Below are 18875 nucleotides of genomic sequence, written 5' to 3' on the forward strand. Positions count from 1 at the left end.
AAGGAGGACCAAGGCACTCTTCATATAATTGATTAAAATGCCTTTATTAGTATGGCATGTTCAATAGAAACAATGTTTTTTAAAATCCGACGCGTTTCGGCTGCATGGCCTTCGTCAGGGAGTACTAAGAAATAATACAATGTTCTCTTTTTAACAGCTTTTCCAATTAACCCTAATTTGAAGAGGGAGTGGTTAAAATTTATCCATTTTCAAATGGATAACATTTTGATTGTGTGTCACTGATTGACACACAATACCCCATGTCAAAGTGGAATTATGTTTTTAGACATGTTTACAAATAACAAGTTGCATGCACTGACTCTGTGTGCAATAAGTGTTTAACATGATTTTTGAACAACTACCTCCATCTCTGTACCCCACATACACAATTATCTGTAAGGTCTCTCATACAAGCAGTGAATTTCAAGCACAGATTCAATGACAAAGGCGAGGGAGGTTTTCCAATGCCTCGCAATGAAGTGCATCTATTGGTAAAAAGAGCAGACATTGAATATTCCTTTGAGCATGGTGAAGTTATTAATTACACTTTGGATGGTGTATCAATATACCCAGTGACTACAAAAATACAGGCGAGCTTCCTAACTCGGTTGACGGAGAGGAAGGAAACCACTCAGGGATTTTACCATGGGACCAATGGTGATTTTTAAACCAGTTAGAGAGTTAAATGACTGTGATAGTAGAAAACTGAGGATGTATGAACAACATTGTAGTTACTTCACAATACAAACCTAAATGACCGAGTGAAATGAAGGAAGCCTGTACAGAATAAAAATATCAAACTAATACAGCAAAAAATTTAGGAAAGAAATGAACTTTTTGTCCTGAATACAAAGCATTATGTTTGGGGCAAATCCAACGCACACACATCACTGAGTAACACTCTTTGTATTTTCAAGCATGGTGGTGTCTGCATCATGTTATTGGTATGGCTGTCATCGGCAAGGACAAGTGAGATTTTGTAGGATGAAAAGGAATAGAACTAAGCACAGGAAAAATCCTAGAGGGAAACCGTCTTCACTCTGCTTTCCAACAGACACTGCGAGACAATCCACCTTTCAGCAGGACAATAACCTAAAATGCAAGGCCAAATATACACTTACTTACAAAGATGACATTGAATGATCCTGAGTGGCCTAGTTACTGTTTTGACTTAAATCAGCTTAAAAAATATATGGCAAGACTTGAAAATGGCTGTCTAGCCATGATCAAGAACCAACTTTTTTCAAGAATAATGGGCAAATATTGTACAATCCAGGTTTGCAAAGCTCTTAGAGACTTACCTTGAAAGACTCACAGCTGTAATCACTGCCAAAGGTGATTCTAATATGTATTGACTCACATGTATTGACTCACAATATATTAGTGTTTTATTTTCCATAGATTTTATTTAAAATTCTCTACTTTGATATTACAGAGTATTTTGTGTAGATCGTTGACCAAAAAAATGACAAATCAATTTGAATCCCACTTTGTAACACAACAAAATGTGTAGAAAGTCAAGGGGTGAACACATAACAAAACGAAGGACAGGACAACATTGTAGTCATACAGCACTCCCTCAGTAGATCAGCGATCTTGGGCTCCTAAACTGAGTTAGATGATGATTTGATGATGGTGATGCAGTTGGCTTGATGTTATCCTTGGCCTCTCTGTAGCCTGTGATGCCAGGTGATTAGAGTTGTTTTACTGGCCCTGATGTCATTCTCAGCTCAGGCTCTCTTTAGCCTGGACTTCGTAGTCCTCCACAACTAACATGTAGCACCCACTTGGGTAATGCCTCTGCTGCTGCTACAGTGGGAAAAAAGCCCATACCACACATCAGTCCAGAGCAGTGGTCATCCTCACTGCCATGGTTATATGATTATGACATGTGGCTATCTACAGAACATTTCCTGAGCTTTTAAGATGCAGTCAGGTCTAATTGATCATGAAGCAGCTGGTGTTGAGATGCATCTTTTAAATGCATCTCGGCATCTTTTAAGTTTTGAGAGCTGTTCTTGACTATTTCAGCCAGAAGTCAGTATATCAGGCTGTGCTGTAATCTATGCAGTTCTGTTCATTGAATGTCAAAGGTGACTCAAATTCATTTTAAGTTAAGTTTCAGTCTCTGTCAAATACATTTTGTTTTCTGGTTGTGCTCTTGTTCCTAATGTACTATAATGATTCACTTTTGAATATGGTTATATTATAATGGAATGTGGCTATCTACAGAACATTTCCTGAGCTTTTAAGAGAGATGTTGTTAATACTGTATACATATGTACAGTAAATGTTTCTGAATATTTTATATAAATTGGTCAACTTTCCAGAAATGCCTTATTTTTACCACTTATGGAGAAGTACAATATGTGTTTTTTCCAGCTCAATTCTAGTGAAAGCCTAAATACTCTAGACTCAAATGTTTAATTGGTAAATCAAGGAAGTGAAACTCACATTAAATAGTTTTGAAACCCTAATGATTTAAGTATAATGTTGCCTATTTTTGTTACTGTAGGTAATCCAAGCACACAGCATAGTCTGTTCTTGCCTGCCTCTTCATACATAGTAAGTGAGCAGTAAAAGTTTCATACAGTATATATCCCAGGCTGTTAATTACAGTTTGGCTATGGGTTGTTGGGGTTTTTCCATAATGACCGTGCACTGACTGGGGACTAGAGGAGGAAGGTGGAGGTCTTGATTTGTGTGGTGCTACACAGTGTGTGTGTGTGAGAGAGTGGGGTTTTCTTTCCTGAGCTGAGTCACACACACACATACACACTATAAAGACCTTCTGTTCACCTACACATAGCAGCCATAACGTCATGACTGAGTTGGAGAATGTGGTGTGTGGCTGATTGTGACTTAGTGAAAGCGTCATGCCACTTACACTGGTGGGCGATTGTGAAAGGCTAAGTGTTTGTGTGTTAATGGGTGTGGGTTCTTTTTTCTCCCATGATGACAACCTGTCCTCTGTTATACCCATGCAGAGGGAGGGAACTGGGGCAAGGCTTATGAGCGTCCTCACCCTTCAAAACAAAGATTCAAAATGCATTAATGAATCCACTGCCTGTTCACCCCACTATCATCCAGAAGGCAAGGTCAGTACAGGTGCATCAAAGCGGGAACCAAGAGACTGAAAAACAGATTCTATCTCAAGGCCATCAGACTGTTAAACACCCATCACTAACATTAAGTGGCTGCTGCCAAAATACTGACTCAACTCTAGCCACTTTAATAATGGAAAAATGGATGTAATAAATCTATCACTAGCCACTTTAAACAATGCCACTTTATATAATGTTTACATACCCTACATTACTCATCTCATATGTATATACTGTACTCTATACCATCTACTGCATCTTGCCTATGCCGTTCGGCCATCACTCATTCATATATTTTTATGTACATATTCTTATTCATTCCTTTACACTTGTGTGTATAAGGTACAGTGGGGCCAAAAAGTATTTAGTCAGCCACCAATTGTGCAAGTTCTCCCACTTAAAAAGATGAGAGAGGCCTGTAATTTTCATCATAGGTACACTTCAACTATGACAGACAAAATGAGAAGAAAAAAAATCCAGAAAATCACACTGTAGGATTTTTAAACATCTAGACGTTCCGCTAGCGGAACACCTGCTCCAATATCCAATGATAGGCGTGGCGCGAATGACAAATTCCTCTAAAATACAAAAACTTCAATTTTTCAAACATATGACTATTTCACAGCATTTTAAAGACAAGACTCTCCTTTATCTAACCACACTGTCCGATTTCAAAAAGGCTTTACAGCGAAAGCAAAACATTAGATTATGTCAGCAGAGTACCCAGCCAGAAATAATCAGACACCCATTTTTCAAGCTAGCATATAATGTCACAAAAAACAAAACCACGGCTAAATGCAGCACTAACCTTTGATGATCTTCATCAGATGACACACCTAGGACATTATGTTATACAATACATGCATGTTTTGTTCAATCAAGTTCATATTTATATCAAAAACCAGCTTTTTACAAACCTCCGGTGAATTTACTAAATTACTCACGATAAACGTTCACAAAAAACATAACAATTATTTTAAGAATTATAGATACAGAACTCCTTTGTGCAATCGAGGTGTCCGATTTTAAAATAGCTTTTCGGTGAAAGCACATTTTGCAATATTCTGAGTAGATAGCCCAGCCATCACGGCTAGCTATTTAGACACCCAGCAAATGTAGCACTCAAAGTCAGATTTACTATAAGAAAAATGTTATTACCTTTGCTGTCTTCATCAGAATGCACTCCCAGGACTGCTACTTCAATAACAAATGTTGGTTTGGTTCAAAATAATCCATAGTTATATCCAAACAGCGGCGTTTTGTTCGTGCGTTCAAGACACTATCCGAAGTGTAAATAAGAGTCACGAGCATGGCGCATTTCGTGACAAAAGATTTCTAAATATTCCATTACCGTACTTCGAAGCATGTCAACCGCTGTTTAAAATCAATTTTTATGCCATTATTCTCATAAAAAAGCGATAATATTCCGACCCGGAATCTGCGTTTAGGTAAACAGACGAAAGAAAACAAAGCATGGGGTCGACGCGGGCACGCGCCTGAGTCTCACAGTACTGTAACCAGCCACTACCCAAACGCGCTACTTTTTTTCAGCCAGAGCCTGCAAAGCCACGATTCAGCTTTTTGCCGCCTTCTGAGAGCCCATGGGAGCCGTAGGAAGTGTCACGTAACAGCAGAGATCCTCTGTAATGGATAGAGATAATCAAGAAGGGGAAGAAATTGTCAGACAGGCCACTTCCTACATGGAATCTTCTCAGGTTTTGGCCTGCCAAATGAGTTCTGTTATACTCACAGACACCATTCAAACAGTTTTAGAAACTTTGGAGTGTTTTCTATCCAAAGCTAATAATTATATGCATATTCTAGTTTCTGGGCAGGAGTAATAATCAGATTAAATCGGGTACGTTTTTTATCCGGCTGTGAAAATACTGCCCCCTAGCCATAACAGGTTAATGACTTTATTTGCAAATTATGGTGGAAAATAAGTATTAGGTCAATAACAAAAGTTTATCTCAATACTTTGTTATATACCCTTTGTTGGCAATGACACAGGTCAAACGTTTTCTGTAAGTCTTCACAAGGTTTTCACACACTGTTGCTGGTATTTTGGCCCATTCCTCCATGCAGATCTCCTCTAGATCAGTGATGTTTTGGGGCTGTCGCTGGGCAACACAGACTTTCAACTCCCTCCAAAGATTTTCTATGGGGTTGAGATCTGGAGACTGGCTAGGCCTCTCCAGGACCTTGAAATGCTTCTTACGAAGCCACTCCTTCATTGCCCGGGCGGTGTGTTTGGGATCATTGTCATGCTGAAAGACCCAGCCACATTTCATCTTCAATGCCCTTGCTGATGGAAGGAGGTTTTCACTCAAAATCTCACGATACATGGCCCCATTCATTCTTTCCTTTACACGGATCAGTCGTCCTGGTCCCTTTGCAGAAAAACAGCCCCAAAGCATGATGTTTCCACCCCATGCTTCACAGTAGGTATGGTGTTCTTTGGATGCAACTCAGCATTCTTTGTCCTCCAAACACGACGAGTTGAGTTTTTACCAAAAAGTTCTATTTTGGTTTCATCTGACCATATGACATTCTCCCAATCCTCTTCTGGATCATCCAAATGCTCTCTAGCAAACTTCAGACAGGCCTGGACATGTACAGGCTTAAGCAGGGGGACACGTCTGGCACTGCAGGATTTGAGTCCCTGGCGGCGGAGTGTGTTACTGATGGTAGGCTTTGTTACTTTGGTCCCAGCTCTCTGCAGGTCATTCACTAGGTCCCCCCGTGTGGTTCTGGGATTTTTGCTCACCGTTCTTGTGATAATTTTGACCCCGCGGGGTGAGATCTTACTTGGAGTCCCAGATCGAGGGAGATTATCAGTGGTCTTGTATGTCTTCCATTTCCTAATAATTGCTCCCACAGTTGATTTCTTCAAACCAAGCTGCTTACCTATTGCAGATTCAGTCTTCCCAGCCTGGTGCAGGTCTACAATTTTGTTTCTGGTGTCCTTTGACAGCTCTTTGGTCTTGGCCATAGTGGAGTTTGGAGTGTGACTGTTTGAGGTTGTGGACAGGTGTCTTTTATACTGATAACAAGTTCAAACAGGTGCCATTAATACAGGTAACGAGTGGAGTGATTGGAGTGTTTTCTGCCTCTTAAAGAAGAAGTTACAGGTCTGTGAGAGCCAGAAATCTTGCTTGTTTGTAGGTGACCAAATACTTATTTTCCACCATAATTTGCAAATAAATCCATTAAAAATCCTACAATGTGATTTTCTGGATTTTCTTTCTCATTTTGTCTGTCATAGTTGACGTGTACCTATAATGAAAATTACAGGCCTCTCTCATCTTTTTAAGTGGGAGAACTTGCACAATTGGTGGTTGACTAAATAGTTTTTTGCCCCACTGTAGTTGTTGTGAAATTGTTAGGTTAGATTACTTGTTAGATATTACTGCATGGCCGGACCTAGAAGCACAAGCATTTCAGTACACTCGCATTAACATCTGCTAACCATGTGTATGTGACGAAAAGTTATTTGACTGTCATCCATTCACTGCCTCGGTGAAGATAGTAGAGCGAGACAGATCTGCTTTCACTTTTATAATGGCACAGCCGTTGTGTCACAGCCAAGGGATTCTGGGGGAACTCAACCACTGAGTAAGGGGGTTTCCACTGTAGTGGGGAAGTGGAGCTCAACACGGAGGGAAATATTTACAGTGTCATATTCCATCTCTCTCTCTGTGTGTGTGTATGCGTGTGTGTGTTCCTGTGCTACACTGGCAGTGCGTGTCACTGTATCAGTGTGTTTGTTAGCACTGAGCTCATTGTACACTAGTCCCTCTCACACGTCTGACTAGCTCCTGTTCTACTTATGCCAGGAGGAATTTACACAAAGCTTCATAGCACAAAACTAAATAAAAGGTAAGAGGAACATTTCCTATACAATCTGACTGTTGCTAATGTTACCATGAATCTGATTTACTGTACATGTTTCTTTATGGCACCATTTGAATTTCTGGTATTTATATACATATATTTTTTTTACTTTATTTAACTAGGCAAGTCAGTTAACAACAAATTCTTATTTTCAATGACAGCCTAGGAACGTGGGTTAACTGCCTTGTTCAGGGGTAGAACGACAGATTTTTACATTGTCATCTCGGGGATTCGATCTTGCAACCTTTTGGTTACTAGTCCAATGCTCTAACCACTAGGCTACCTGTCGCCCCATATTCCTTATAAACTTTGAACTATTCCTGAACAGAATTATACTGTAGTGGATGTACCTGTGAATGCTCCACTCTCTGTCTCACAACACCACCCCCTTCTCTCCTCCTCTCTTCTTTTATCCCAGTCTCCTTGTTCTCTCAGCCCTCTGTGTCAGTATGAAGGTGCTTGAGGTGGGAGACTCGGTGAGTTGGTTCAGGCTGGCTGAGTCGTGTGTGGGGCTGGCAGGGTGTCTGTGTGTGGCCTACTCTGTGTGGACCCCTCGCTGGCTCAATGACAAGGGACTGTGGACTAATGGCGACAACAGCACTGACATTGACCAGACCAGGGGCATTATCTTTAACGGTGAGGCAAGAAGCTGCATTGACCATCAGCGTCCATCCATTTAATACACCCCTGTGTATTCAGGGTGTATTAATGTCAGTGACATGATTACACAATTTAATTTAAATCAAGTTCGGTAATACCAGCTGTTCCTAATTCAAAGTGTGTGTTACATGAAACCAAACCAAATTGCACCTAATGGAATGCTAAAGGTAGCAGATGTACAAGGAAAAGCTTAACCGTGAGTGTTGATAAAATGTTTAGTTACACTTGAGGTTGGCCTTGTGCATTTGGCCCTTTTGGAGTTTTTCCTCAGAACACAGTGAACATGACTTGAGGGGAAACAGCTGAGCAGTAAGATATGCACAATAGGATTGCAGTGATGTGAACAGGTGTGGACTTGCTCCTGTAGCAATCATCCACATTCTTAGTGAACAGGATGAGGCGGCGATGGGGGGATGTTCAATGTTTAGGGCTTAAAGAATGTGTAAAGTAGGTTATATACACACACACCCCAAATTTCTCCAGTGCTGGTAAATAGCTGATGGTAAAGAAAGAAAAAGTTGAATACAGTACATGCTGCTCCCCTGCTTTATTCCTTCAATCACATACTGTATACACACAGCAGTAGCTGTGTGCAGGCTCCCCCCCCAATTAGCATTTAGGGCTCCAAACCAGTTCCCTGACAGGTTAACTGTGGTTTGTGGCATCTAGGGTGTCTGATTACATCAACTGGCTCTTACTGTTTTTTCTGTTTAGTATGACATCAAAGAATGACAGTGTGAGTGATAGATCAGCAGTCAAATTGACAATACATGCCATTGTTTATTGTCATTGTATTGACAGCCTGTTATTGCCCTCTCCTCTGTGTTGAACTCAGAAATAGCATGCAGATGTAGACAGGTTGAACATCTTGTCACTGTTTACATATTTTAACCCCTGTCTGTCTTCGTGTGTGTATGTGTGTGTCTTCAGCCCTGGAGGCAGAGCAAGTGTTTGCGGTGCTGTCTTTCTTCATGGCTGTGAGTTCTGGGGCTCTGTGTCTGGTGTTCTCCCTCTGCTGGACGTCCCAGACGGTGCGCTCCTACTCCAACACCCGCTCTCTACTTATGGCAGGCCAGGCCCTCTACCCCACTGTCCTGCTGCTCCTCGTTTTGGCACCCACAGGTCAGTATGGGTCCAGGCCACAGACTTGAAAAGAAGAAAGGGTGCACTTCATGTGTAAAGTATTGGAGCAGGAGCTCTAAGTCCATCTCCTGCTGATTGGGTGCCAGGTAGCCTAGCAGTTAGAGAAGTGAGGGTTGCCAGTTCGGAGGGTTGCCAGTTCAAATCCAGGGTTCGAATGGAAAAATTTATCAGGAAGTGAACTGGAAACCGAAAGGTTGCTGGTATCAACTTCTAGATGCCATTGCCTGCTGCTGTGCCCTTGATCAATGACCTGACTGAACTCTCTTGCTCTCTCTCTAGGATTTTTCTTCCTCCTCAGCTGGTCCCTCTTCACCTACCAGCACTGGGTGGAGATCAACAATGACTTCACCTGCCTGGGCTCCTCCTATTGGATGGGCGCCATGGGCTGGGCCCTGCTATTGGTTGCTCTGCCCGTGGTCTTCCTGGTGGAGCAATGTGTGGTCCCGGACATCCTGACGGACCTCATGAAGGCCACCGAGGGGTGGCGGCGTGCCTCTGAGGTACCGCGCGCCAAACACTCGTTCAGCGAGAGCCATCAACATTGTCAAGAAGACGAGAGTCATGAAGACGTAGAGAGAAGGCTGAAGATGTAAATGTCAGTACCCTGAGAGGGGGAATGGAAGACAGAGAATTAGTGAAGCCTTTTTCAGGCTCAGAGACTGAGCTGACTGCAGGACCGGACTGGACATACAGCTGATAGATGTCCTGTTCACACTAGCAGCACCAGGTAGAGAAGCTTCTCGTGTCTGTCTGGATCAGAGACTGACTGCTCCCCTGTAGGAGAATGCACCCAGACACACTCTGAGAATGTGATATTAGACAAAAATGCCAATGCTGTGATAGTGTTCTTGTCAGTCTTTGTAGTTGTTTGTTGCCAAGCAAGGTTTTCCTTCCTTATAAAGGAAATATTTGTTACAGCAGCGCCCTCATGTGGTAAGCATTACTAAGGTTTGTATGTTGAAATAAATAAGTATTCAACTATAAAAAAAAGAAGGGGGGTTGTTCAGATGCAAAGGACCACTTCTTATAGAATTTAGATGAATTAGGCCTAATGATGTAATATATTCACAAAGCGGTACATTACAGTTAAACTAATGAACATTCAAAATAGGCCTACGTCTCATTTCAATCTAAGTGTGAATTTGAATATCTTCATAAGTTAAATAAGTGTGTAATACATTCTTGAAGTTGAACATTTTTAAAAATGGATGAATAAATTGCCGCTGTTAATGTATTACTGAATTATTTACACATCCCTTTTAACTAGTATCTCCGCCAGACGCCTCATTTATCAAAGGAGCGTGCACAGAAAAAAATACTCAAAACCTTGCATGAGCCAGTTTTTCTGCAAAGGTTGGTATTTATACATTTTGATCTTGACGGAAAAGTGTGCATATCTCCACGCACAGCTCAGCCCATGCATAACTTCTAGTGGTTGATCAATTGTATTGCAAGCAAATATTATTATTTAATCTAGGCCCTGCAGTGCCTAGCTTCACTCCCATTCCCCAGGCGCTGTCATTTGTTGACTTCTGTAACCGTAAAAGCCTTGGTTTCATGCATGTTAACATTAGAAGCCTCCTCCCTAAGATTGTTTTATTCACTGTCCAGAAACAAGTCTCTCACCGTTGCCGCTTGCTATAGACCACCTATAGACCACCTTCTGCCCCCAGCTGTGCCCTGGACACCATATGTGAATTGATTGCCCCCCATCTATGATTGCCCCCCATCTATCCCCATCTATCTTCAGAGCTTATGCTGTTATGTGACCTAAACTGGGACATGCTTAACACCCCGGCCATCCTACAATCTAAGCTTGATGCCCTCAATTTCACACAAATTATCAATGAACCTACCAGGTACAACCCCAAATCCGTAAACACGGGCACCCTCATAGATATCATCCTAACCAACCTACCCTCCAAATACACCTCCGCTGTCTTCAACCAGGATCTCAGCGATCACTGCCTCATTGCCTACGTCCGTAATGGGTCTGCGACCAAACGACCACCCTAATCACTGTCAAACGCTCCTTAAAACACTTCAGCGAGCAGGCCTTTCTAATCGACCTGGCCCGGGTATCCTGGAAGGATATTGACCTCATCCCGCCAGTAGAGAATGCCTGGTTATTCTTTAACAGTGCTTTCCTCACCATCTTAAATAAGCATGCCCCATTCAAAAAATGTAGAACCAGGAACAGATATAGCCCTTGGTTCACTCCAGACTCCAGACCTGACTGCCCTTGACCAGCATAAAAATATCCTGTGGCATACTGCATTAGCATTGAATAGCCCCCGCGATATGCAACTTTTCAGGGAAGTTAGGAACCAATATATACAGGCAGTTAGGAAAGCAAAGGCTAGCTTTTTCAAACAGAAATTTGCATCCTGTAGCACAAACTCTAAAATGTTTTGGGACACTGTAAAGTCCATGGAGAATAAAAGCCCACTGCACTGAGGCTAGGAAATACTGTCACCATCGATAAATCCCCGATAATCGAGAATTTCAAGAAGCATTTTTCTACGGCTGGCCATGCTTTCCACCTGGCTACCCCTACACCGGTCAACAGACCTGCGCCCCCCACAGCAACTTGCCCAAGCCTCCCCCATTTCTCCTTCATCCAAATCCAGATAGCTGATGTTCTGAAAGAGCTGTATGGGAGAATCTCAATTGGTTTCCCTCGCCTCTTTTTGAAAAAGGTCAGGCATGGAGAGGAAACGGTGAAACAAATGAGCTTGGGTGAAATTAGACTCTCCTTCTCTACTTGAACGTCAACAGGCAAATTATGTTTTCAGGGGTGGAATACCAAAATAAATGTGTATAAACTGTTAGTTGTGAAGGAAATTGTAAAGATAAAAGGATAAGTAGTGCATACTTGTACATGCCTGTCTCCGTAACACTTAATTTAAAGGGGTCCTTATCACAGTGTAATTAGGCCTACATGTGTAATTACACTTTCCTTCCATTGAAAGGATTTAAAAAAATGTAATCTTTATTTAACTAGGCAAGTCAGTTAAGAACAAATTCTTATTTTCAATGACGGCCTAGGAACAGCGGGTTAACTGCCTCGTTCAGGGGCAGAACGACAGATTTGTACCTTGTCAGTTCGGGGATTCAATTTTGCAACCTTTCGGTTACAAGTCCAACGCTCTAACCACTAGGCTACCTGCCACCCCCAACATGTCACCACACATACAGTAGTTGGCAAGTAGCTGATCGAGACTGAAGCCAACTTTACCACGGTTGCACCTGAGTTCAATTTCGAGTCTAGTAGCAAAGGGTTGGGATACTTACAGTATGTAAATAAATTATCTGTTTTTTATTTTTAATACATTTGCAAACATTTCTAAAAACCTGTTTTTGCTTTGTCTTTATGGGGTATTGTGTGTAGATTGGTGAAGAAAAAAAATCATACATTTTATGTTAAGGCTTGCTTGTGTGTGTGTGTGTGTGTGTGTGTGTGTCTTTTCACAGTCCCCACTGTTCCATAAGATGTATTTTTAATCAGTTTTCTTTCAATCTGATTCTACTCCTTGCATCAGCTACCTGTTGTGGAATAGAGTTCCATGTAATCATGGCTTTATGTAGTACTGTGTGCCTCCTCTTTTCTGGACTATGGGATTGTGATGAGACCTCTGGTGGCATGTCTTGTGGGGTATGCATGAGTGTCTGAGCTGTGGGCTAGTAGTTTAATAAACAGGCAGCTCGGTGTATTCAGCTTGTCAACTCTTCTTACAAAAACAAGTAGTGATACATTCAATCTCTCCTCCACTTTGAGCCATGAGAGATTGACATCCATATCATTCATGTTAGCTCCACTTGTACATTTAAGGTACATGTTCTGAGCCAATTGTAATCTTCCTAAGTCCTTCTTTGTGGCACATGACCACACGACTGAACAGTAGTCCAGGTGCGACAAAACTAGTGCCTGTAGGACCTGCCTTGTTGATAAAAAATAAGAAGGCAGATCAGTGCTTTATTATAGACAGACTTCTCCCCATCTTAGCTACTGTAGTATGAATATGTTTTGACCATGACAGTTTACAATTTAGGGTTTACTTCAAGCAGGTTAGTCACCTCAAGCTCAATTTCCAAATTTTTCATTACAATATTTAGTTGAGGTTTAGGGTTTAGTGAATGATTTGTCCCTAACACAATGCTTTTAGTTTTTGAAATATTTATGACTAACGTATTTCTTGCCACCCATTCTGAAACTAACTGCAGCTCTTTGTTAAGTCCTGCAGTCATTTCAGTCACTGTTGGCTGGCTGTTGTATAGTGTTGAGTCATCCACATACATAGACACACTGGCTTTACTCAAAGCCAGTGGCATGTTCTTAGCAAAGATTGAAAAAGTTAAGGGGCCTAGACAGCTGCCCCAGGGAATTCCTGATTCTACCTGGATTATGTCGGAGAGGCTTCCGTTAGACAGATAACGCTTCATCCACAATATAGCAGGGGTTGTAAAGCCATAACACATACGTTTTTCCAGCAGCAGACTATGATCGATAATGTCAAAAGCCGCACTAAAGTATAACAAAACAGCCCCCACAATCTTTTTATCATCAATTTCTCTCAGCCATTTGAGCCAGTAAAGGGGGCTTTACTTTTCTTAGGTCACGGAATGACTTTTGCTTCCCTCCAGGCCTGAGGTCACCCACTTTATAGTAGGCTTAAATTGAAGATATGGCAAATAGGAGTGGCAATATTTTCTGCTATTATCCTCAGTAATTTTCCATCCAAGTTGTCAGATCCCGGTGGCTTGTCATTGTTGATAGACAACAATAATTGTATGTAGGCCATGGAAGAACTGTGACATTTTCTGCTTCCAGGAATTGTGTACAGATCCTTGTGCCATGGGACTGTGCATTATCATGCTGAAACATGAGGTGATGGCAGCGGATGAATGATACGACAATGGGCCTCAGGAGCTTGTCACGGTATCGCTATGCATTAAAATTACCATCGATAAAATAAAGTTGTGTTCATTGTCCCTAGCTTATGACCATAACCATGGGGCATGCTGTTCACAACGTTGACATTAGCAAACCGCTCACCCACACAATGCCATACACGCTGTCTGCCATCTGCCCGGTACAGTTGAAACCAGGATTATTCCGTGAAAAGCACACTTCTCCAGCATGTCAGTGGCAATCGAAGGTGAGCATTTGCCCAGTGAAGTCAGTTACAATGTCAAACTGCAGTCCGGTCAAGACCCTGGTGAGGACAACAAGCATGCAGGATTAAGCTTCCCTGAGATGGTTTCTGACAGTTTGTGCAGAAATTCTTCAGTTGTCCAAACCCACAGTTTCATCAGATGTTTTTATTTATTTAACTAGGCAAGCCAGTTAAGAACAAATTCTTATTTACAATGACAGCCTACCGGGGAATAGTGGGTTAACTGCCTTGTTCAGGGTCAGAACGTCAGATTTTTAGCATGTCAGCTCGGGGATTCAATCCAGCAACCTTACGGTTAGTGGCCCAACACTCTAACCACTAGGCTACCTACCACCCATGTTTCAGATGATCCCGCATGTGAAGTAGACGGATGTGGAGGTCCTAGGCTGGCATGGTTACATGTGGTTGTGAGACCTGTTGGAAGTACTGCCAAATTCTCTAAAACGACGGTGGTGGCTTATGGAAGAGAAATTAGCATTCAATTCTCTGGAAACAGCTCTGGTGGACATTCCTGCAGTCGGCATGCCGATTGCACACTCCCTCAAAACTTGAGACATCTGTGGCATTGTGTTGTGTGACAAAACTGCACATTTTAGAGTGGCCTTTTATTCCCCCCAGCACAAGGTGCACCTGTGTAATGATCATACTGTTTAATCAGCTTCTTGATATGCCACACCTGTTAGGTGGATGGATTTTCTTGGCAAATGAGAAATGCTCAATATCAGGTATGTAAACAAATTTGTGCACACATTTGAGAGAAATACGCTTTTTGTGCTTATGGAACATTTCTGGGATCTTTTATTTCAGCTCATGAATCATGGGACCAACTCTTTACATATTGCATTTATATTTTTGTTCAATGTATTTAACCTAACTTTTTATTCATTACCAACCCTAACTCATAAAGTCTGTTAACTTACATTTAAAGGTCTGAAGGGGTAATTGGGTACTTATTTTATTGCTTACTTTATTTCATTCTCAATACCTTAAGACCCCCCAAAAATATGCTGCTTAAGAGATTTCATAGGTAAGGCTGCCACTCACCATTATGCTGTAATGATAGTGCAGGGCAGGGTGGGATTCCCTGTCAGTCCTGCTAGGGCTGTGGCGGTCATGACATTTTGTTATGACTTGCAAATAACTGCTGGTCTCCCAGTAATTGACCATTAATTAATATAAACACGTAACCAACAAGCCACTGATGCATTTAATATAGCCTACTCCATCACAATAAATTATTTATTTTAGGCAGATCTAAAGAGACATTATCATATAAAGAAAAAGTAGGCTACTTCAGAAGAACAGAATAGAATATTTTGAGTCATCCTTATGTTAGGCCCTGTTCTGGCTATGCCACATGGCTGTGGGCTACACTAGTTAATTTAACAGGCAAGATTTGCTTATAATTCCTGTGCCATTATTTATATTATTTTATAGTAAGAACAATACAATAGAACATAGCTGAATAAAATAGAAAGGCTATTTTTCCCAAACGTTTTCCGAGGGGACTGCATAATGTCTATTCTGTGTTGAGCGTCCTTTTATACGCTTAATTTAGAGTTATTTATGCACCTTTATTTGTGATACAAACGTTCTATGAATGCAAGATGCAACTCTCATGCGACATTTTTCAAATCATCATTATAGGCATGCTCTCTGCTCAGTTTTTTGCGTAGGCTACACAAACGTCATCACTTTCTCATTCTCAATTGGACAAGCACTTGATAATATTCTCACCCTTCAGAATATTCTTAATTTAAAATGGTATTTAATCTGGTGTTTACATATAGCCTACTAATATATGTGTGGAATTTTTTTTAACTTGGAATGGCTCACAAAAAAAAACCATATCATCCAAAGCCTGCACTTGAATAGCGAACAGAGGTTACGTGCTGTTACCTTTTAATATGCCAGCTAGGCTAGGCTACACTGTTTGTAAAGTAGATTAATGTGCATAATTTTAAGAATTTTGCAATAAATATGGCAGCACGAGAAAGTTGGGATCCTTTTTGAAATAGTGTCCAGTCAAAACTCAATTTTCACACGTGATTGCGCAATGACTGGGTTTATAAGAACATACGGTATGTTTCATTAGGCTCTGTAGGCTATGGGCTCTCCAACTGTGTTCCAGGGAAGTTATTTGGCCACCTTAGTTGTGATAAAAAGGCAATATACAGTTGAAGTCGAAATGTATATACACCTTAGCCAAATACATTTAAACTCAGTTTTCACAATTCCTGACAAATAATCCTAGTAAAATAATCCCTGTCTTAGGTCAGTTAGGATCACCACTTTATTTTAAGAATGTGAAATGTCAGAATAATAGTAGAGAGAATGATTTATTTCATCTTTTATTTCTTTCATCACATTCCCAGTGGTTCAGAAGTTTACACACACTCAATTAGTATTTGGTAGCATTGCCTTTAAATTGTTTAACTTGGGTCAAATGTTTCACGTAGCCTTCCACAAGCTTCTCACAATAAATTGGGTGAATTTTGGCCCATTCCTCCTGACAGAGCTGGTGTAACTGAGTCAGATTCATAGGCCTCCTTGCTCGCACACGCTTTTTCAGTTCTGCCAACAAATGTTCTATAGGATTGAGGTCAGGGCTTTGTGATGGTCACTCCAATACCTTGACTTTGTTGTCCTTAAGCCATTTTTCCACAACTTTGGAAGTATGCTTGGGTTCATTGTCCATTTGGAAGTCCCATTTGCGACCAAGCTTTAACTTCCTGACTGATGTCTTGAAATGTTGCTTCAATATATCCACATAATCTTCCATCCTCATGATGCCATCTATTTTGTGAAGTGCACCAGTCCCTTCTGCAGCAAAGCACGCCCACAACATGATGCTGCCACCCCCGTGCTTCACGGTTTGGATGGTGTTCTTCGGCTTGCAAGGCTTCCCCTTATTCCTCCAAACATAACGATGGTCATTATGGCCAAACAGTTCTAATTTTGTTTCATCAGACCAGAGGACATTTCTTCAAAAAGTGTGATCTTTGTCCCCATGTGCAGTTGCAAACCGTAGTCTGACTTTTTTATGGCGGTTTTGGAGCAGTGGCTTCTTCGTTGCTGAGCGGCCTTTCAGGTTATGTCGATATAGTACTCGTTTTACAGTGGATATATATACTTTTGTACCTGTTTCCTCCAGCATCTTCACAAGGTCCTTTGCTGTTGTTCTGGGATTGATTTGCACTTTTTGCACCAAAGTACGTTCATCTCTAGGAGACAGAACGCGTCTCCTTCCTGAGCGGTATGACGGCTGCGTGGTCCCATGGTGTTTATACTTGCGTACTATTGTTTGTACAGATGAACGTGGTACCTTCAGGCATTTGGAAATTGCTCCCAAGGATGAACCAGACTTGTTGAGGTCTGCAATTTTTTCTGAGGTCTTGGCTGATTTCTTTTGATTTTCCCATGATGTCAAGGTAAGCCTTGAAATACATCCACAGGTACACCTCCAATTTACTCAAATGATGTCAATTAGCCTATCACAAGCTTCTAAAGCCATGACATCATTTTCTGGAATTTTCAAAGCTGTTTAAAGGCACAGTCAACTTAGTGTATGTAAACCTCTGACCCACTGGAATTGTGATACAGTGAATTATAAGTGAAATAATCTGTCTATAAACAGTTGTTGGAAAAATTACTTGTGTCATGCACAAAGTAGATGTCCTAAATGACTTGCCAAAACTATGGTTTGTTAACAAGAAATTTGTGGAGTGGTTGAAAAAGGAGTTTTAATGACTCCAACGTAAGTGTATGCAAACTTCCGACTTCAACTGTATATTGAACCTGTTCTGAAACGCCCCAGATTCTGCAACACCACTAAGCAAGGGGCACCACCAAGCAAGTGGCACAATGAAGACCAAGGAGCACTCCAAATTGTGGTAATGTACAGATCAGGGTTGGGTTATAAAAAAGATATCAGAAACTTTGAACATCCCACGGAGCACCATTAAATCCATTCAAAAAAAAATGGAAAGAATATGTCACCACAACAAACCTGCCAAGACAGGGCCTACCATCAAAGCTCATGGACCAGGCAAGGAGGGCATTAATCAGAGAGGCAACAAAGAGACCAAAGATAACCCTGAAGGAGCTGCAAAGCTCCACAGCGGAGATTGGAGTATCTGTCCATAGGACCACTTTAAGCTGTACACTAGGGCAAATCCAACACCTCTCATCAGTGAATCATGGTGGTGGCAGCATCATGCTGTGGGGATCTTTTTCATCGGCAGGGACTGGGAAACTGGTCAGAATTGAAGGAATGATGGATGGCGCTAAATACAGGGAAACTCTTGAAAGAAACCTCAAATCAAATCAAATTGTATTGGTCACATACACATGGTTAGCAGATGTTAATGCGAGTGTAGTGAAATTCTTGTGCTTCTAGTTCTGACCATGCAGTAATATCTAACAAGTCATCTAACAATTTCACAACAACTACCCTGTACACACACAAGTGTAAAGGAATGAATAAGAATAGGTACATATAAATATATGGATAAGCGATGGCCGTGCGGCATAGGTAAGATGCAGTAGATGGTATAAAGTACAGTATATACATATGAGATGAGTAATGTAGGGTATGTAAACATATAAAGTGGCATTGTTTAAAGTGACTAGTGATACATTTATTACATCCAATTTTTTATTATTAAAGTGACTAGAAATTTGAGTCAGTATGTTGGCAGCAGCCACTCAATGTTAGTGATGGGTGTTTAACAGTCTGATGGCCTTGAGATAGAAGCTGTTTTTCAGTCTCTCGGTCCCAGCTTTGATGCACCTGTACTGACCTCGCCCTCTGGATGATAGCGGGGTGAACAGGTAGTGGCTCGGGTGGTTGTTGTCCTTGATTATCTTTTTGGCCTTCCTGTGACATCGGGTGGTG

The 18875-nt window shown here is 41.3% G+C and overlaps 1 protein-coding gene across 1 annotated transcript; it reads left to right on the forward strand.

Annotated features, from left to right (window-relative positions):
* The first annotated feature begins 6780 nt into the window (after window positions 1-6780).
* LOC106573347 (uncharacterized) lies at window positions 6781-10035 on the forward strand. The gene is made up of 4 exons (XM_014148318.2): window positions 6781-6983; window positions 7417-7634; window positions 8589-8780; window positions 9081-10035. The coding sequence occupies exons 1-4, from the start codon at window positions 6934-6936 to the stop codon at window positions 9392-9394; spliced, it is 774 nt and encodes a 257-aa protein (XP_014003793.2). The 5' UTR covers window positions 6781-6933; the 3' UTR covers window positions 9395-10035.
* Window positions 10036-18875: the final 8840 nt, after the last annotated feature.

Source organism: Salmo salar, chromosome ssa16 (genome assembly GCF_905237065.1).
Source record: "Salmo salar chromosome ssa16, Ssal_v3.1, whole genome shotgun sequence".
Lineage (NCBI taxonomy): Eukaryota > Metazoa > Chordata > Actinopteri > Salmoniformes > Salmonidae > Salmo > Salmo salar.